Source organism: Falco naumanni, chromosome 4 (assembly GCF_017639655.2).
Source record: "Falco naumanni isolate bFalNau1 chromosome 4, bFalNau1.pat, whole genome shotgun sequence".
Taxonomy (NCBI): domain Eukaryota; kingdom Metazoa; phylum Chordata; class Aves; order Falconiformes; family Falconidae; genus Falco; species Falco naumanni.
Genome location: NC_054057.1, coordinates 58,769,273 through 58,788,885, shown reverse-complemented (window position 1 = coordinate 58,788,885; position 19,613 = coordinate 58,769,273). Strand labels below are relative to the sequence as shown.

Below are 19,613 nucleotides of genomic sequence, written 5' to 3'. Positions count from 1 at the left end.
AAGAGGGAAATGCACAGGCAGTGGAAGCAGGGACAGCTATCCTGGGAAGAGTATGGGGCACTGCCTGGTTGTGTAGGGATGAAGTCAGGAAGAGCAAGGCACAGCTGGAGCTGCACTTGGTAAGGGATGCAAAGAATAATGAGAAGGGTTTCTATAGGTATGTCAGTGAGAAAAGGAAGGTCAAAGAAAGTGTATCCCCCATGATGAGCAAGACTGGCAAACTGGTAACAGTGGATGAGGAGAAGGCTGAGGTGCTCTAGACAGGGTCCGAGAAACCCAGTCTAGCTAAAGATATCCTTGCTCGTTGCAGGGAGGTTGGACTAGATAACCTTTAAAGGTTCCTTCCAACCCAAAATATTCTATTATTTTTTTTCATTTCTCAGGAGTCCTCATAGCCTTAACTATTTTAGAAATGATAGCACCATGGAAAAGAAATGTCTTCAGTAAAAATGAAAAGGTAACATATTTGTGTGGAATATAAATAAAAGTGTCAGAGACATCTGTTGAAATAAAGAATAGTTAAAAGGTCCATGGCAGAGTTGTGTGGACTGGTTGGCAGCAGGGGAGATTTTTTGTGCCGTAGATGTACATGGCACTACTCTCCATAGTATTAAATTAGCAATATTGCTAAGCATTGCATCCGAAACAGGCAGGGAGAGAGAGAAAAGAGATGTTACCATGTGTTAGCACACTGTAGCTTGAGGGTATGTAGGGGATTTAGATTACAAACCACTGAAAAGGAGAGGTCCTAATGGAAATTCAGACGGACTGTCTAGAGCAACAGGCCTCCTGCAGTTATATCAGAAGATGACAATGTATCAGCCATCTGCTGATGTGCAATAAATAACATTAAAGTATTTTGCCTGCAGGCTGCAAGCATCGCTGTTAACCAGATAGTGAAAACTTTTGGTTGGGTGTGTATCCTGCATTAAGGATGACCAGAATTGGTTTGACCATCAGGCTGAATGACAAGTAGTCAACAAAAATTGATTACAAAAATCACAGAGAACTGAAACTGAGAAAACCCAAACCCACCAAAAAGCAACCAGCCTGAAAGAGGGATGGACGTTTCCTTACCCACACTAGATATAAACCCTAATGAATGCTGGCATGATGTTTTTTTTCTATTATCGCTAAACACGGATAGCTCAGTAAGTGCTATTGTACCCACCAAGTCAATACTAAACCAGTATTACAGCGGTAAAGATTGTGTTTAATTATACTGGCTATAACTAAAACACACAGAATTACAGTATAAAGTATGTTTTTATACCTGATCATTTAAAGAGGAACTAATCTTTGCCCATTCAAAAGTTAGGTGCCTATTTTAAGCAAATTGCCCTTAGTACTTGCTGGATAAAGAAGTATCTCCAAGGCATGATTTGCCTTGTGTCTCTTGGAATAACAGAAATTGCCCTCTGTGGGTCTCTTTCTCTCCACTGACTGCAGATGGAGTCTAGAGGACTCATATAGCAAAACCCCTCAAGTTTCACATGGTTAAATTTAGATGAGATAATGATCACCATCAAATTCCTTTCCATTTCACAAGATCATTTCTACTTGCTTCAGTGTCTGGATGAGTTCAAATGGATGTATGTAAAGGTGAGGATTTCAGCATTCCTGGAGCTGTCTATGAAACACCATCTCCCACAAATAGCGTTCTGTGTGTGGCAATGCAGAAAAGGCAAATTTTGGACTCAAAACTATAAATAATTAATTGGGAAAATAATCTTTAGGGAAAAGGATCCTTGGGGACAATGATGAACTTGTTTCTCAATGGACAATAAAGTGATCTGCAGTAGCAGAGATGGGTTCTGGGAGGTGATGGACAAAATTGTGTTAATTGCAAAGAAAAGCTTGTTGTTAGATACATTGATGGGAGGACAGCCTCTCTCAGTCATTCAGCTGGGAAGCAGATGTCATGAAATCACACACACACAAAAACAAAAAAAAGAAAGAATTTCAAAAGAACATCTAATCAATCTATATATCTGCTGTGAACAACTTAATAGTTATTGCCTCCTGTCCACATATCTGCATTTTTCCCTGGCAATTTTTCATGCATTTCAAAGGTAAAAAAAATAAAAATACAAAATTAGAAAACAATCGAGAAAGGACAAGGGGTTTTTTGTATCATGCAAACAGTAGTTTGCACAGAGATGCTTCCCATTAAAAAGCACTACATAATATTATTAACTAGGTCAAATAGTCTTACTGCTAAGATATGTTCTCCTTTTAATACCAGCTCATTTGGGAACAGTGACTGGTTGTACATGGATTGAAGCTGGGGTCTAATAGAGTTTGGTTAATAAGCATGGTGAATGCATGGGACTTTTGCTCCAGGCCTGAAGTGTTAGCAGAAGAAAACGCACCAGCCTTGCTGACCATCTGCAGTATTTTTTGCAAGACAAGGGACAACTTTGTTAGACAGCGATGCATTCTGGAAGCAGGAACAGCCCAAATTTCTGATCTTTCATTTGCTGGCTTAGTTGCTGATGCCAGCTGAAAGGGACAGAAGGACACTGAAGTCTGCTTTCTACAGACCACAGAAAGGCACGATGGACCTTCTGCATCTCTACAGGAATCTTTAACTCCCACTGACTCTTCCCTGGACTCCCAACATGGGAGCTCCTCACATTGATCATCTCACGCTTATGCTCTCCTTAAGCATGAGCAGAACCCACTCTGAGTTTTAGTTATTTTCTAAAATAGGTTTGAATGTGATTAGTTATCCAACACCCAAACATGGTTTCAGGTCTCATTGATTTCATTGGAGACTTGAGGACAGAACACCCCCTGTAGCAACCGGAGTTGGAGGTATTTTCATGTTGTATAGCCTGTGAAGACTTTTTTCACACATTCCCTCCCACCCTTGCACACACACACATCTCTACACACAAACATCCTGGGTTTCTACAGTATTTTTTTTTAACTGAATCCCAGATCCAGGCCACTGTGGTATTCTTGGATTTCCTTTATAGCAAGTATCTAAGTAAGGTTTTTACACTCATGTTGGTCATGCAGCTTTACCACGCAGAGGCAAAGAACAAAGAGAAAGCACCTTACCATCTTCAGAGATGATAAACCTGAACAGTGCAGGACACTTGACAAAGACGATTTCACCCACACTTGCAGGTTTCCAGCATGTAATATTGTCCCACATTCCTGGGCATCCTATAGAAGTGAAGGAGAAATAATATACATTAGTGATGGAAATTCACTCCTTCACATAGTTGTGTTTTATACTTGGTTCTTTCTTCTATATATTAAAATGCTCTTGTTTAGAATAATAATTTTCTAATAAGCTATCCCTGGAATAAATAGCATAAAATATGTAGATGCATGGAACACTAATGGCCAGGCTCTGCCCTCACATATGACATTTCTTAGTCCCAGTTAAATCACTCTAACATATACTAGGAAAAAAATTTCCCTTGAGCATAAAATCTGCTGCCATTTAACTATTTTTCAATAGTGCTGGGTTAAGGCGTCTTTATTTATGGATCACACCTTTGCTTTAAATTCTATGAATTTCTGTTGGCCCTAATCCTCGTCAAAAGTTGGGTACTGGCACATTTTGGAATTTGACCTAGGGAGATGACTGGAAACTGAAAAACTGATTCTGCTTCATCCTGCAGCCAGTTTTGTGGATATGTGAGAGAAGATCACCTCTTTCATGCTGTCTATTTTCTTTAAAAAAAATACTGGGAATAGGAACATCCTTCCTCAGTAAAGAACTGTTATAATATCATTCACTCTCTTTACTGTGGTCTTCGCTCCAGAGAATATAAACTCACGATGTCAAAAGGATGATTTTGACTTCTAATGGTTTCTTGCACAAGCTAAAACCAGACTCATGCCTTTAACAACTGTTCAGGGATTAGGCTTCAGGTAACAAGTTTTGAACTAAAAACTGAGGGATAAAGAACCAGCCTCCTGATACATGCATGCAGAAAAAGGAGGTGATACCATTGTGGATGGGAGTTTAGTATACAGGAAAAATTCAGGTCCCATGTGCTATTGTAAATAGAATTAAAAAGCCCAGCTCCTGCTTCTTTCTGATCACTGTGTCAGAGTGACAAACCACCACTAGCTTTCAGGAAGCAAAAGCCCTCCAGTAATTTTGTAAACCTCCATCTTCCTAGCTGACAAACCCAGAAGACAGATGAATTGCACAGAAAAAATTCAGCACAATCTCTCAGATTTCCTATTTATGTTTAAAAAAATGACTTAGTACAGGAATCTCAAATGAGAATCATCTTCTACCTCAGCAGGAAAAGAAAGAAAAACTGCATCTGAATATCTCCACTGCTTATTTGCATTTGAGGTTAAGATAGAGTACATCATCTTATCAACTGTTAAAAGCTGAGAGCTCCAGGATTTTCTAAGTGTTTTTCTGTTAATATGCTCTCTCTTTGGCTACGTGCCAAGAAAAATAAGATCTTTAGTAAAAGTGGATACTACTTCAAAGTGTCATACTTTCAGACTGGCACAAGTACAGTATAATGAGGTATGGGTGATAAACTTATAAAAACAGTGTGGGCTTTCTCAACTTCGGTGATAGTAGCAGATTTCTGTCAGTGGAGAATGTATGCTGACAGAGCTGGAATTGTATTTTTTCCATCACCTTCAGTGGCAGGGAATCAAGCCCTGTGTTTTCTCACAAAAACATAAGCCAGATACTACCATGTGTGGTAGATAGGGCAGTTACAGTGTTTAAGAATTATGTCAGGGTCAAACAACACTGTTAGGATGTCACAATGATGGCATATGCTAAGCAGCTGATAATCACGCTTTCCAAGTAAAGGATGCAGCGTCAGATTACATAGTATAAGTTAATAACCATATAAAATCCTGGCCCTATTTGATAAAAATCCCTGAGCCTTGCCAGACCCACCAAAATAAAATATTACTGAAAAAATATTCATTAAATCCTCGCAGGAGCTGGCAAAAAGGAATCCTTTACATTTCCCCCTCCTCCTCCTCCCTTTTTTCTACTCCTACCCCAGGTTGTTTCCTTTGCCAGTTGAGGATCTCATTGTGTAAATGTTGTGATTCACTAGAACATCTCCAAAAGGCTCAGACACTGGCGTTTGAAAAGTTTCATGATACAGCTAATATACTAAAGATGGAAATCAAGATCACATTGAGTGCTGTTAGATTTTATTGGGTTTGATAGCTAGTGTCTGTCCACACAGTAGGAACTGTATTTACCATGTAAATCTGAAGACATGCAGTAATAGGTTTATAGTTTACTGATGTATGGCAATCTGTACAAAAGTAGAGGATATGTAAATATCCATGGTAATGAGACATTTGCTTACAAGAGGTGTTAGAGACAATCAAAGTGGCTAATGAGATCTTCTGAGAAACACCTGCTAGCCTTGCTTGCTCAAATTAAATGGGCTTGATAGGAATAGGGAAAGCTTTCTTATTATTACTTTGACATCAGTTGTCTTCCAAACACTGTGATACTAATAGATATTGCAAATCATCCTAGAGAAACGCAAAGAAATCCTCATACTGCAAAAAGGATAGCGTAGACATGGAATACATATTTTATAGCACTGTGTATCAAATTCAGCTATGCCAGGTGGCTGCTTTTGTGGTAATATCATGCAGAGCTAAGAAATAACCCCATTTAAAAAGACATTATAAGTTCATTGTGCTAGAAAGCACTGATGTGCTGACACTGGAAGAGAGAGAGAAGCAGAGAGTCAAGTAATTTGTCTTTGTTACTAAAATACGTGAGTGATGGAGATCAGAAAGAATTCACTATCAGTGAGAATGTTGCCTGATCCTGGCTGGAAAAGTATATTTGAAACAAACAATTCTGAAAAGCAAGAAGATGACAAAAAATTTACATGGAATAAAGGTCAGCGTGCACAATCCCCTTACATTTGTAAACCATGATACAGCCAGCAACTCCTGCTGGGTGAAATCTGCCCACGGAAATCAATGTGACTTGAGTGTGAAACTGCACAGCGGGGCTCTCCTCTGGCACTGACAGTATGTCTCCATTGCCGTGTGACGGAGGGATGCCCAAGCTAGCTTTGAAAGAGGTAGCTCAGATACTGCAAGCAGCAAGGTGCTGGCTCAAGTGGGCAAATTTTCCTTGTTCTTAGCATGTTAGAAACCAGTAACAAGAAATAGTTCTAAAGATTAAGATTTCATGTGGACCAGCGTGAAAAAAAGAAATTAAAAACGGTGACCTAACTATAGGATGGTCTTGAAAACAAGTTACTGTGCAGGAAGGCAGAATTTGTGCTTCCTTTCCCATGTCTGCACTGCAACCTGCAGACTGAAATTCTCGTTTGGTAAACGCTGTGTGATTCATCTCAGCTAACATAGGTGGTGTAAAGCTTGGCATCTGGTCTTGAGTAAGTACTTATGCCCTCTTTGTAGCATGGACAGAGGAATGCTTCATCTTATTTAGCTAGTTACCTCTTCTTCCATGGGCTGGATTATTCTTTGTGAGTCCGTATTCCTTGTCACTGACTTTTGAGAAAACACAAAATGATGATTCTACTATAGGTTTACACAGGATTGGTTTAACTTTGGATGGCTAAGACTTACCCTTTTACCCTATTCAGCTAAACAAAGTTTCCTCTGTTGTTCATGGAGAGAGAAACTCCAGATAGATATAACCCCATTTTCAAGGTGGCAGTGGTGGTGATCCACCCTGTAAAGTCTAATTCCATCTCTCCACTGACTACACTTGGTAGAATAAGGTTAGGGAATAGCTCAGTCTAGACAGCTGCCTATTAAATGGCTGGAGTGTGTATTCCCTACATATAGTTTGTATTCCCTATAGGGTCTATGCGTTTTTTTGGAGGAGACAGGAACCAGCTGTGCCCTCTGGGCAGAGGGCTGGCCAGTGGCTGTGCAGCCTCCCTTAGCCACCTTCTGATTCTGAGCGAAGGAGTCCAGGTGAGGGCTGAGACACGTTGCTGCAGGCCGTAAATGGTGCCAGCATAGCTATACAGCTCCTGAGCAATTATCAGAACCACAGGCAAACCACAGTGTCTGCTTACAAAAAGCCACATGATAAACCCTACATCTCTGTCTCAAGCTTCTTCTTGTAAACGCAAGATAAAACTTGTGTTTAGACTGCACAGCCCCTGTGGCTGGATGCACTTTTTACTGTTCTTGAGAAATGTACTGCAAAAAACAGAGTCCTGATTTCAGCTGAAGCACAACATGGATTTAATATAGATTTCACATGAAGCCCATGACACCTAAGTTTAAATTCAATACTGTGGAAGCTGAGGGGTTGCCTTATATACCTAAGGATGGACCTGGCTTGGCAGCCACTGAAATAGAACAACTCTTTCACAGAAAGGCCAAATTTCATAACAAGGAGGAAACTATGTTATTTATTGTTTTCAGGATCATCTTATGCATTTTTAAAGTTATACCTAGCACTAAAACCATTCTAGTCATCTCCTCTCCATGAAGGTTTACACAAACCTTGATACCATCCTGTGCTTCAAATTAGGCACCTCTGAGCAAAACACTTTCTCTTTAACGTGCTATTTCTAGTAGCTGAAATGCTCCCTTCTTACCTGAAAGATCTGGACAAGCACCAAGAGGAAAAAAAAATTAAAACACAAAACAAGCCATGCTGGCAGAATAGCAGTAATAAAGAGCTCTTCTGAAATTGCTTATGGTCCCTTACCTTCTTTTTTTCCTCTGTCTAGGTCTGCCTTGAGAGTGGCTAGCTTTAAACCAGGTTTTAGGCAGCCCCATAGCTGAAGTTCACCGAGTTCAAGGAATGGACCTCACTTTAAAGCCCCTGATAATAAAGCCTGTTTTCTTCCCCCAGCATAGGGTCACTACGCCACCAGGACTATGTACAAACCTTTATTTTTCTATAGATTTGTGTCATGTTTTCTCATGGTGCCTCTACCGCAATACCATCATTTACACTCCACCCTCTTTACAGTATCCATGACATCCTCCCATGTCTTTATCCTGCCCTAGTGCAAAACGCCTCCTTCTCGCCTCTGCTTTTTGGCAAGAGAACGTGCAAAAAGAGTGATGTATTTTTTGGATGGCAAGACCCTGTGTAGTAATTCACTATTCACCCATTCACTCCTCTTAATAAAGCAGGTAAAAGTCCTGCCTGTCTCCCTCTCCATGAAAATAATTATTTTGACATCTTTCTTGCACTCAGTACACCATTTTCACAAATTATATAGGAATTTGTAGCTTTGAGAGTAGTTCACCTCTGTCAGATGTTGCTGGCTTTATTCAGTGGACTCAAAATTATTGGGTGGAAGGGGGAAATTTAAAAAGGGATGGCAGGACAATGGCCAAAGGGTTTTCTAGATTCATACACAGACAAAAGGGAATAGACAAGAATTTGCATAAAACATCTCTCCTTGGAAAATCAAGAAAAAAATTAAACACATAAATGTTAGACGTCTGTATTTTTCGTGTATGGAAAAAAAGCCTAGAGATGAAAATCCATCCCTTTGGCTTACAGCATTTGGTTTGATTTTCAGTTCCTCTCCTCATTTATTATTTTAAAATATTACGTTCAAGGTCATATTGCCTTCAGGAGAGTCATATCAAAGGAAACGTAATGTTACAAGCCAGCATATTAAACTGAATTATGCGATGCACAGTAACTTTTAAAGGGCATACTACATATCAAGCCTTTCAGAGAGGGGGAATATGGGTTGGGTGTTCTCTGTTCTTTCATAAATCTAGGTAAATACCAAAATAAATAAAGGTTTAAGTGTGGCCTGGATATGGGGCCTAGATTTTCAAAAGTAATTGACATTTCAAAGTAAAGGTATCTTATAGGAGCCTCTATTACAGAGATGGTGGTTCTATAAGTGTTTTGAGTCAGGCAGCAAGTTTATAACACTTTCAGATTCAATAATCTCTTTTGAAAGTCCAGGCCATAAGAGAGTAGAAAAGAAACATCAACTGAAGTTCTAGACCAAGTTATAAAAGGGGAGGGGAAAAAAAAATAACCCCCCACACAAAGTGGGAAAAACCACTAAAGGAAGACATTTCACGTTGGAAAAGAGAATACTTGATCATGCACAGGGAAAAAGAAAAGTTATTCCTTCCTTAAAATGTCTTTTATAAAAAGCTGGCATGAAAAACTGAGTACAAGGGGAAGCTGAGCAGTGAAAAAGGACAAGTTTTTTCCTTCCCAGTTCTGCTCCTGATTGGAGATTTTGGAATTATGTGAACAAAGCCTATTGATTCTCTCAGCATATATGTCATCTGGACCAGCTATTGCACTAAGAATTTATTCATCTGTCCAAATTTTGTTACTGTTGTACCGAGATGCACCTTACTTGGTCTAATTGTACTCATTCACCTTAATGATATAAAAAAAAATACATATGTAAGCCTGAGCCGAGTTCTTCTACATTGCTTTTACAGCGCATGAAGAAAAACAGACATCTCTGGAGGGCACTGCTAGAGGGTTTCTAGGATAAATTATCTTATGGCAATACGTATTTTCTTCCATTGATTAGAAGAGGCATAAAGAGAAAGCTTAATCTTAGGCTTAAAACAGCTGTAATTAGATCTGTGGAATTCAACATATATAGTGCGATTCAGCTAGGGCCATACATGAAAAAAAAATAAACTGTGGTAAAACTTACCAGCAGTTGTCTCACCTTAATATTTTCCATTAGCTTTCTTTAGACAGCTGCTGCCACTGGTATAAAGTTATGCAGCCATATATATGATATCTATTTAGGAGCAACTGCGTACATAATGATAATTATATAAACTATGATCGCATTTTGTACTGGTACATCATTATCAGTAAAGTGAGTTGTTTTATGGGATGACATTTTCAGAGATCTAAGACATCAAATGCAGCACTGTTTTCAAAGAACTATTTAAAATATCAGCTTAATTTACGAAGGAGAACATTGGACAAAATTATTTGACATATTTCTCTTCTTATGTACCAAGTTAATCCTAGATTATATAAAAACTAAAAGTGAAAGAAATAGAAACATGGCTTTTCTTTGATCGGAATGGTGGGTTTCATAGTATAACAGTTAAAAAAGATGAGCTGAAGATAGCAGGCTTCAGCTCCCAAACAGTGCTTTGCATTTGCCAAGCATAAATTGCGTATTTTAGAACTGAAATCTAGTAATTTTTACCAGAGTTCGAGAAATAATGTCACCTGGTTTGGATATTTTGCATCACTCGGGGACCTTGGTTCACCTTCTGACCACTTTGGGACTGAGCCACACACCACGTTATAAATTAGAACTCTATCTTTATTCCTACTATTTTAGTGGGGGGAAAAGTAGTTACAAATACACACACAAGTCACCGTTTGACCATGATCTACAGAGGCAAAAAGAGAATGAAGACCTCATTCATATAAACATTGAACCATTAGAACTACCTCCCTCGAAAGGATGAAACATTTTGTCTATGTCCCGCATGAAACATTCACACCTCAAAAGGAAATGTTAACACCAAGGTGGTGGGTTTTTTTCCCCTTGAACATTTTATACATGAAAAAGATCAGCCTTTAAATGACAGGAGCTGTTATCTGTAATTAGAGAGGTATAAACCTTCTTCCTTCTTCTAAAGCTGTTTAATTCTTTACAATCACAGGATATTTATTCTAAGCTCATGCTTATTGCTGTTCTTGCATTGTTACTTGCCAAGAAAATCTCCAGAATGCTTTAAGTGGTGCCAACCAATTGGCCTTAGGTGAGCTTTGGAGAGTTTTAAAGGGAAACTTCAGTTGGGCAAAATCCTTGGAACATTTATTTGTCTAATTATACAGAAGATTGAAAAGCCAATAATCTGGGAAATGGAGAGGTATTTAAAAAACAAACAAACAAACAAAACCCCAAAACAAAACAAAAAAAAAAAACACACAAAACACACACACACAAAATCCCACCACCAACAAAACAAAACTTCTTTAAATACAATAAAAAAGACTGGTTATTCACTTACAAGAATGTTACCACTTTGCTGCTCTGGAGGTAGAGAGACCGTGAAATTACTCCAAAAACCTGGGAGATTTTATTCCAACACTGCTGGAGGACAGAATGACACTTACAAGCTGCCAGAACCTGAGCTGGTGCCAAGCTCACCAGCTGCAGGTGATCTGGCATCACTCAGGCCACGGGTTATGTGAGATCATGGGGTACTGCTGGAGGCAGCCTTGCCTGGCAGCAGCTGGTACCCCTCACTTCTTTAATTGCTGGTGGCAGCTGGAACCACTGTCATTCTAGCCCAGCACCACGCCATTCTGACTCACTTCCTTCCCTTCCTAGAAGAGGAGATCAAAGAATTTTCTTTATCAAATCTGTCTTTCATTAATTCTCCAAGCTGAGACAAGAGGAGGTGATTCCACCAGTGCCTCGCAAGACACCACAATGCTACAAATTTTAGTCCTGGAGTGACTGGGCTCACAGTAATTTCTGGGAAGAGCACAGTAAAAATACTGGCTGAAGTCTGCAAATTTAAGACACAGTTTAGAAGAAAGCAATGGAGTAAGAACTAGAAAGATGTATTCCTCCTCCACAAAGCCTTATCTTCCTCTGTCGGATCCTACCCGAATAGATCCTCCCCTTCACAGGCACAACCTGCCCCTTAAAAAGCGATTAACTAAGGACAACAGGTTGTAGTGCCATCAGCTGCATCTTACCTTTTTGAATAGTTTCAATTAACAATATTAACTAAGCCTAGAATTGCTTGTGGTGATGGACCAGCTGGATAGAAATTAATATATATAAATATATGTATATATTATATTTATATTATATATAATTTATATATATAATATATATGTATTTAAAACCCTTTTTTTTAATCTATTTCCCCACAAGTATTGAAGTACCTCACAGTGAACCCTGGCTTTCAACTCGGGCTGTAGGTAAGGAATCTTTCCAAGCTGTACAGCTGAACAGTTCATTGCCACTTGCACCACCCATTGAGTCGTGATACTTGGCCCATTATGAGATTTATGGACCTGTGAAGAAAACATCTGTAAAGATCACTAGGATAACTAGTTTCTATGGATATAGAGGAAGCAGAGCTTTTTTGCAGCATCTTTTTGGTGTTTTGGAGTATGCCTGCCTTTGAAAATGGAGAGACCATTTAGTTGCATGGGAGAAGATGGGACGATTTACTAGCAGGTCTGCTGAGCATTGAGGTTTCCCAGTAACAAATTCAGGGATTCAAATCTGTTCTGTCACAAATGAAAAAAATGATAACACGGCTTTTTGATTCGTTAGTTTCCAACTAATCTCACAGCAGCACTGAAGTGGGACTAAAATGGGACACAAATCTTGAAACAGTCTCTGGGCATGGGGTTTCCCTTCAGTCTTAGAAAAATCCCAATGTAGTAGAACAGGATTTTCAAGAGGACTTATTCAGGCACAGGCTGAGATCAACAGTTGCCTAATCAATAACATCTGTCAGGACTTATGACTTGTTTCTTAAAGGCTGATTAGACCAAAGAAGGTAGACAGACATGAAAGAACTGAAAATAACAACTGACCTCAAGTCTGTATCACAGATAATTTAAAATCTTATATTAAAGTCTGTTATAAATATACAAAGTTACCTCAAAGGAATTTACACAGTATCATTATTAAGGTTTCATGGTAGCTCTGGAGGTAAGAAGATTTTCTGCTCTTTTTACAACTGGAAAACAAAATAAATGGTGCACTGAAAGCTAAACAATCTCTAGAAGAAGAGCTGTAACCGAGCTCAGAAGCAAGCTGCCCCTTCACAGCCAGACTCCTGTCATCCCAACTTTCTTGCTTTTCTATTGTTTATAAATAAAATTATATCTATGGAAAAGGCACTTCTGTAGTAGCAGATAACTTATAAGTGATCTTGGGCCAAATTCGTTCCTGATGTAACCAGAGTGACGCCAACATTGATACTCCTGAGAGGCATTTATTCCTTGTTTACTCCTTCAAATCTTCTGAGAATGAGCAATGACTGAATTAACTTAATTTTTTCCAGTGTGTAAATTCCATAATCTCTCCTGGAAATTGTTCTACTGGTGAGTCAAAAAATTCCTTATTAGAGCCCATGGGACCTTATGATCTAGTGGAGGAAACAAAGGAAATAAATACATTATAAAAAGCCAGTTCATACTCTGTTAAGAGGCATGTTAACATATCACATTTCATACTCCTGAACAGGAAGACAGAAGCCGTATTTTGTTCAAGCATTTGGAGTAACTGAGTAAGAAATCTTGAAGCGAAGGTGTGATTCAATAACAATGTCAGAATTTAACAAAGCCCGTCTTTTGTTTCATATCAAACTTCTCTGACTGCCCACAATGTATTCAGAGAGTAGAAAAAAATAACACTGAAAATTAAATGCAATCCAGCCTCGCAAGGATTTGCATACGTCTGGGAAATTTTCATCACTATGAAAGAAACTAAAGGAAATTATATTAATATTCAGTAAGTTCCCAACTTCTAGATGCCTTCTTGTCAAAAGTAAATGTATATAAAGAGATACACCTTGTTCTGGACAGGTTACAATCCTAAATCAGTGAAAAGGCAATGTGAGGAGTATCAATACATGAAAAGAGAGGTGCCATCACATCCAGACCAGCACTATCACCAGCAAGCAGAGGCCATATAAATTTAATCCAGAAAAAGTAAATGTGTACAGACTGCTCACAATTCTACTGTGTAGGGTACAAAATACAAAATATGCCAAGAGCTTGTAGTAAAGAACAAGAAAAACAAAACCCCATAAATATCATGAGACACAGGAAGAGGTCAGAAACATTTCTGATGTTTAGACACATGAAACATTAGATGAAACTGAAAATGCCCAGAAAGCCATAGAAAGTGGACACGGAAAGGCCCAAAATTACAGTGGTGGCAATGCAAAATCTGAATCACTACAGACAAGATAATTTCCCTTTGCTTGCCCTTAGATCAGAACAAGCGTGGTGGATCTGTCTCTCTGTCTAAAGGCTGGAAGGATACAGGAAGAAACAGGGGATAGTCATCAGAGAGTACTGAGGCTGCCATCGCTACTTAACAATTTATGGTAGATGACCAGTAACATCAGTAACATATAGAGATATGCTTCAAACCCCCAGCACTGCTGGTTTAGTCACCACCTCCATAAAAGCCATTACAGTAGTCATCGCAGGAAGTGGTATTTTGGGAATAATGTGGATTATAACCACATCTGGGGAAAAAGTGTCTGCAGACCCTCATTTTCCTTGTGCTTACTCCTGTAAATGAGGAGTTGTGGTTTAACCCCAGCTGGCAGCGAAGTACCAGCAGTGCTCGCTCACTCCTCCCTCCTGCTGGTGGGATGGCGAGGAGAGTCGGAAAAAGGTAAAATTTATGGGTTGAGACAAGAACAGTTTAATAATCGACATAAAATAGAAATGGTAATAATAACAACAACAATAATAGTAATGAAAAAGGAAAAACAACAAGAGAGAGGAGTAAACCCCAAGAAATCCAACTGATGCAAGTACAGTTGCTCACCACCCACTGACCGATGCCCAGCCGGTCCCCAGGCAGCAATCAGACCCTCCAAAACAACTCTTCCCAGTTTATATACTGGGCATGACACTCTATGGTATGGAATGTCCCTCCGGCCAGCCGGGCTCAGCTGTCCTGGCTCTGCTCCCTCCCGGCTCCTTGTGCCCCTGCTCACTGGCAGAGCACGCGACACTGAAAAGTCCTCGGTTTAGAGTAAGCACAGCTCAGCAGCAACTAAACCATCAGCGTGTTATCAACGTTATTCTCATCCTAAACCCCAACCGCAGCAGTGTGCCAGCTACTAGGAACAAAGTTAACTCTATCCCAGCTGAAATGAGGACAGGAGTTAATTCCAATGGTCAATGATTTTCTTCAACACTGTCTATAAGTCTGCTTGTAAGTCAGAGACATACCTATGTAACATCTGTAAGCTGCTATAAGTCAGAGACTGATTGGTGTAGAGAATTTAGACATGGGTTAAAAAAGAAATACAAAAATTCATTAAGTATATTATTCTTTATCCCTCTCTTCTTACTACAAAAAGTTAAAGACCTATTAGGAAGAGAAATTATTTTGTGGTATTACTCACAAATACATGTGAGCAGGTAATTACACTCCCTTCTGAAGTAATAAATAACTATGAAAATTTGAATACATATAATCAATATTCTTTCACTGTGGTATTTATTGTAATGTAGAATAATTATAGAAAAACAGAAAATAAGCCTAAAGGGACCTGTGGAGTTCATAGAGATTATTCCTTGCACCCAGGAAAAATAAACCATAACTAAAATATCTAAAAGGAAGTCTGGGAGTTCTCGCTGTCTGTGACATTCATTAGCTGGACAAAGGATGAGAAAAGTACATTACAGGGCACAATTCTGAATGCTTGAATTACAGACTAAAGGTCCAGAAGTTTCTTTATGTTTGAATCATTTGATAATTTTTGATTTGCAGGGACTCTGATAGCATCAGTGTCATATATAAACATGGTAACAAATTTCTTCATGATATACTGAGAGTGAACAGAGGTCACATTACTTAGCAGATATAAAATTTACCCCTACTGTAAAACTCAGTTAGATGTAGAAGTTATTTAGAGGTATAAGTATGTATTCATACAGGTATAGAATAGAGTTATATATTTACATATATCCTCAGATACTGCTTAGGTTACATGTAGAAGAAAAATTAGAAAGTGCAGAAAAAAACGCTCCTTTGTAACCCAAATGAGAAATCTTATTCATGTGGACAGGAATGATCAGCTGCTGCTATCATACCATTTGAACTTTTCTTTATCAGTTCTCAATCCAGAAGAATAATGGAAACAAATTGGTGATTTTGGTATATCCTGTATGAAGACCATTCTGAAATAGTTCTATTGACTGGTAGATCTGTATTTAATTTTGTTCTAGCTTATTCAATTATGCTAACAATGGGTCCTGTTTTAAGTAGTTTGCAGGGTAGCAGAGGAGGGGTAGGATTATATTAGTCATTTAGCTGTATGACCAAAGAAGATTCAAGTACTGTCACATCTTGGGGAAAAAAGGTGAGGCATGTTCTCAAATACAAACTCAATTTCTCAAATACAACTGTCCTTCAGTGCATTTTAATTAATTGTTTGTGGTCATTATTTCAGTTTGGCTTTGCTCTTGCCACATGGTTTGGGCATACTCTTCTTGCACACTTTAATAATTGTTTTTCTCTTCTAAAGCATTTAATTGTGCGTTGACTTCTATGTCTGGTATTATTTTTCACACAGGTCCTGGTTAGTCACTCAATAATGGATTATTCTAACCTTGCCTTGTCTTTTGGTTGTGATTTCTGGTAGCCTTGTTTCATTGTTCTTCCTTTGATTTGTTTTTCTGAAAGGGAGGCAAACCAATCAATTCTAGCAACTGTGTAAGCATGAAATGTATGGCTTGATTATCAAAAGTGCAAGCGATTTGGGAAGGCAGGCATTCAGGAAGCCTGAAACAGCTTTGAAACAGCTTTTAGCGTAATCAGAAAGGCAAAGAAAAGGATCAATAAGAAGAGCACCTCCAGGTGCTTGTCCACAAGACTCATCTATCTGCTTTTGAAGGGTGAACACTGCATCATCTAGCTTCAGGAACACGCCTTACCTGGCAAAACTAGTTGAGTAGGGATCCCATTTAGTCTACTGAAAAAAAAAAAAAAAAAAAAAAAAAAGCGACAGAAGATAAAATAGTGAATTGTGGAAATGAAATAGGCAGCTAAACTCTTTGAGATTATGGGTACACTTTGAGTGGGACTCAGCTTGCATATTAAGACACCTTAATTTAGATATTTTAATATGTAAACTGAATGTAAATCTCAGTATCTATCAACTCTACAAGGAGTCTTAGGAGACTAGCCAGCTAATTTAGCCAATAAATTAGATGTCTAACATCCAGTGATGCAATTGTTCCCCAAGGAGGCCATTTTCCCCTAAATACAGAGCTTGGTACAGTTCTCTTTGCTGAAACATGTATTGAAAATGCCTGTTGAATTCAGTGGGGGTTGAGGCTGCAGACTGACAGCAGCAGAATTACACCGGGAGAAGGGTAAGAGCTGTTAGCAGAACCCTCCCACACTGGCTGGGTATTTGCTGCTCTTATTTTGGTAGTGAGCTTAGTTTAAGAATTATCAAAGTCTTAAAAGTGTAGTTTGTTAGTGATCTTTTCAGAAAATTAGCCGATTGTAGTCATAAATATATTATTAGCTGGGAGGCGAGTCTGTTTGGAGATTTCCTGATGGCTTGAGGCTCAAACCTACCCATGTTAGAAGCAAAAGTGCCTCTAAACTACATGTTTACAGTATGGTGAAAGAGGCAGGTAATTACTTTGATTCATCTGTAAATAATTTAAAAAATGCTATGTATTCATCAAGCTGTCAAAATCATGAGTCTTCATGGCATCCAGGAGCAAAATTCAGAAATAACATTAGGAAGAAAGAACATCTATTTTAACTGACAGTATTCTGAATTCTGCTTGGCAAATTTTCTAAATTCTATTCCTTTCCAACTATGTTGTTGGAATGATGCATATGTTTGCAAAAATAAACTAAACCAAAAGTTGACTTAGGATTGGACTCTAGCATTCAATGTTCCCTTAGATATGAAATGAAGAAAAAACAGATCACGTACTGACAGAAGAGAAGGTATAATATCCTACTTCTGAAGCATCTAAAATTAGCAAAATATCTTAAAATATATATCAAAGACAAGCTGGTCAAACCCCCTCTTTTCCTCCCCCCACCCCCCCCAATGGAGGACCCTACATGTCCACTTTAAGCAAACATTCTGCTTTCAGCCAGCTAATGTGTGATTAATTTCACCTTCAGACTTCACCGTGGTACTGCTAAAGTGTTCCTGCACCACAGAATAACTTATTTCTATGGTGGAATACATATGTGGAAAATGAAATCTCAAGCTGGGAAGCATAACAGCAGCACAGGCCAAGTTAATTTTTTTTCTAATATAGCACACAAAATCCTTCTCCCTAGAATTAAATATTTCAGCACATTAAGCTTTATGTCCCCCAAAACAAAACATGTGAGAAGAGCTCTTCTTTATTAATTTCTTTTACAAAAGGCTGGAAAACTGCATGAGATTGAGAGGTATTTCTCTTTTTCCTTTCCTGCTCCTTCTATTTCATGAGAGGAATTTGGGGAAAGAATTGCACATTTTCTTTTCTCCCTTTTGCCAGGAGCAAATTACCATGCACATTCTGAGTCAGCAGTGCTGGCTAGCAGCTCATGGACAAAGCCAAGGATCCCCCTTTCCCACCCCCACCCTCCCTTGCCAAAGAAACTAAAATAAATAAATAGATAGATAGATAGATAAATAAAATTAATATTGGACATGCAGTTCCTGCTGCTTTACTCTTCCAGTGATGGAAGAGGCTATAAAGTTCAGCAGATACTGCAGGGCTGTCTCCACTTTCTAAATCTCTTCAGCATCCTGCAGAGGAGATCAAGATCTGATTCACTCTAATTTCAAACCAAAGAAATGGCATAGCTTAAGTGTCTAATGAAGTAGAAATATGAAGAACTTTGTGGAAAAAATGGAGCTTAGTAAGGGCCAGCTCAGGAGTTGATATTTAAGGTGTTGTTATTCATGTGAGCTATTCCTTACTTCTGCTTTTGAGGGTAAGTAAATCTGAATTATGTCCTCTTTGCCATGGTGAGAGGAGTACGTACAAGTATTTTTCTACCACTTAGCAGATGGAGTATTTAATAACTTGTTATAGTACTGTAACTTGCTTATCTGTCTGAAGATGATTTAACTTACTGTTCTTTGGTTTTGTTTTGCTGAGGAAAAATCAATATGCAAAACCTGTCAGGAGTCCAAATTATTACATTTATTCAATTGCATGTATTATTGAGTAGGCAGTTTCCTGTAATAAAGTTCTTGGCTTAAGTTTGTAAGGTATATTAAGAAGTAGTGGATGAAGCTCAGAATAAGCTGAAAAAAGAAATTAAATTGTACAGTTGGGCAATTTTAGTCATTGGCCACCTATGTGAGACTATCAGTACTTGCTGAAGCCCTATAAGAAAAAATACATTTCATGGTAAAGAACCAGCTAAAATGACTCTCTGGAGTCTTTGGTCTAACAACACTTGATCCATGACCAGAGCTTTCCAAGTGATCCTGCAATCCACACAGATACCAAACAGAGTGATTTTAAATATAGAAATTTAAATATAGAAAATATGGTATATCAGAATGTTCCTGCAGAAGCCCATACACTGGCGAAAAGGGAGTGATTCTTAGGAGTGTACAGAAGTTCTTCCATTTACAGTTATTACCAGAAAGCCATTGGAGTTTTTTCTAACCCCTTCTTGCTCCCATCACATTTACTGTTCTCCCACTAGTGGTCTAAGTGCAGGCAACCGCTCTCATTAACACAGCAAGCAGTAATTGGCAAGTGTGCTTTCCAGAGTGAGATACAAATGACCAGTTGCCAATTCCACATTTGAATAGCCCTCAGGATTTTTGTAGGAATAGATAGAAACAGGCAGTCCTAGAGAACAATGTCTCTCATCTGAAAGCAGACATTTGAAACAGGTCTGAAGAGTCATTCCCTCAAAAAGCCGACTTTTGTCCACTGACCGTGAAGGCAGCTTTGG

At 38.7% G+C, this 19,613-nt stretch overlaps 1 protein-coding gene across 4 annotated transcripts in view; it reads right to left on the bottom strand.

The window, feature by feature from the left end:
* Window positions 1–19,613, bottom strand: part of ADCYAP1R1 (ADCYAP receptor type I) — a 140,555-nt gene that overhangs the window by 53,662 nt on the left and 67,280 nt on the right. For all 4 annotated transcript variants that reach the window (XM_040593097.1, XM_040593098.1, XM_040593099.1 and 1 more), the window contains exon 4: window positions 3,067–3,174. In XM_040593097.1, the coding sequence (XP_040449031.1) occupies window positions 3,067–3,174 (108 nt within the window). The remainder of the gene's footprint in view (window positions 1–3,066; window positions 3,175–19,613) is intronic.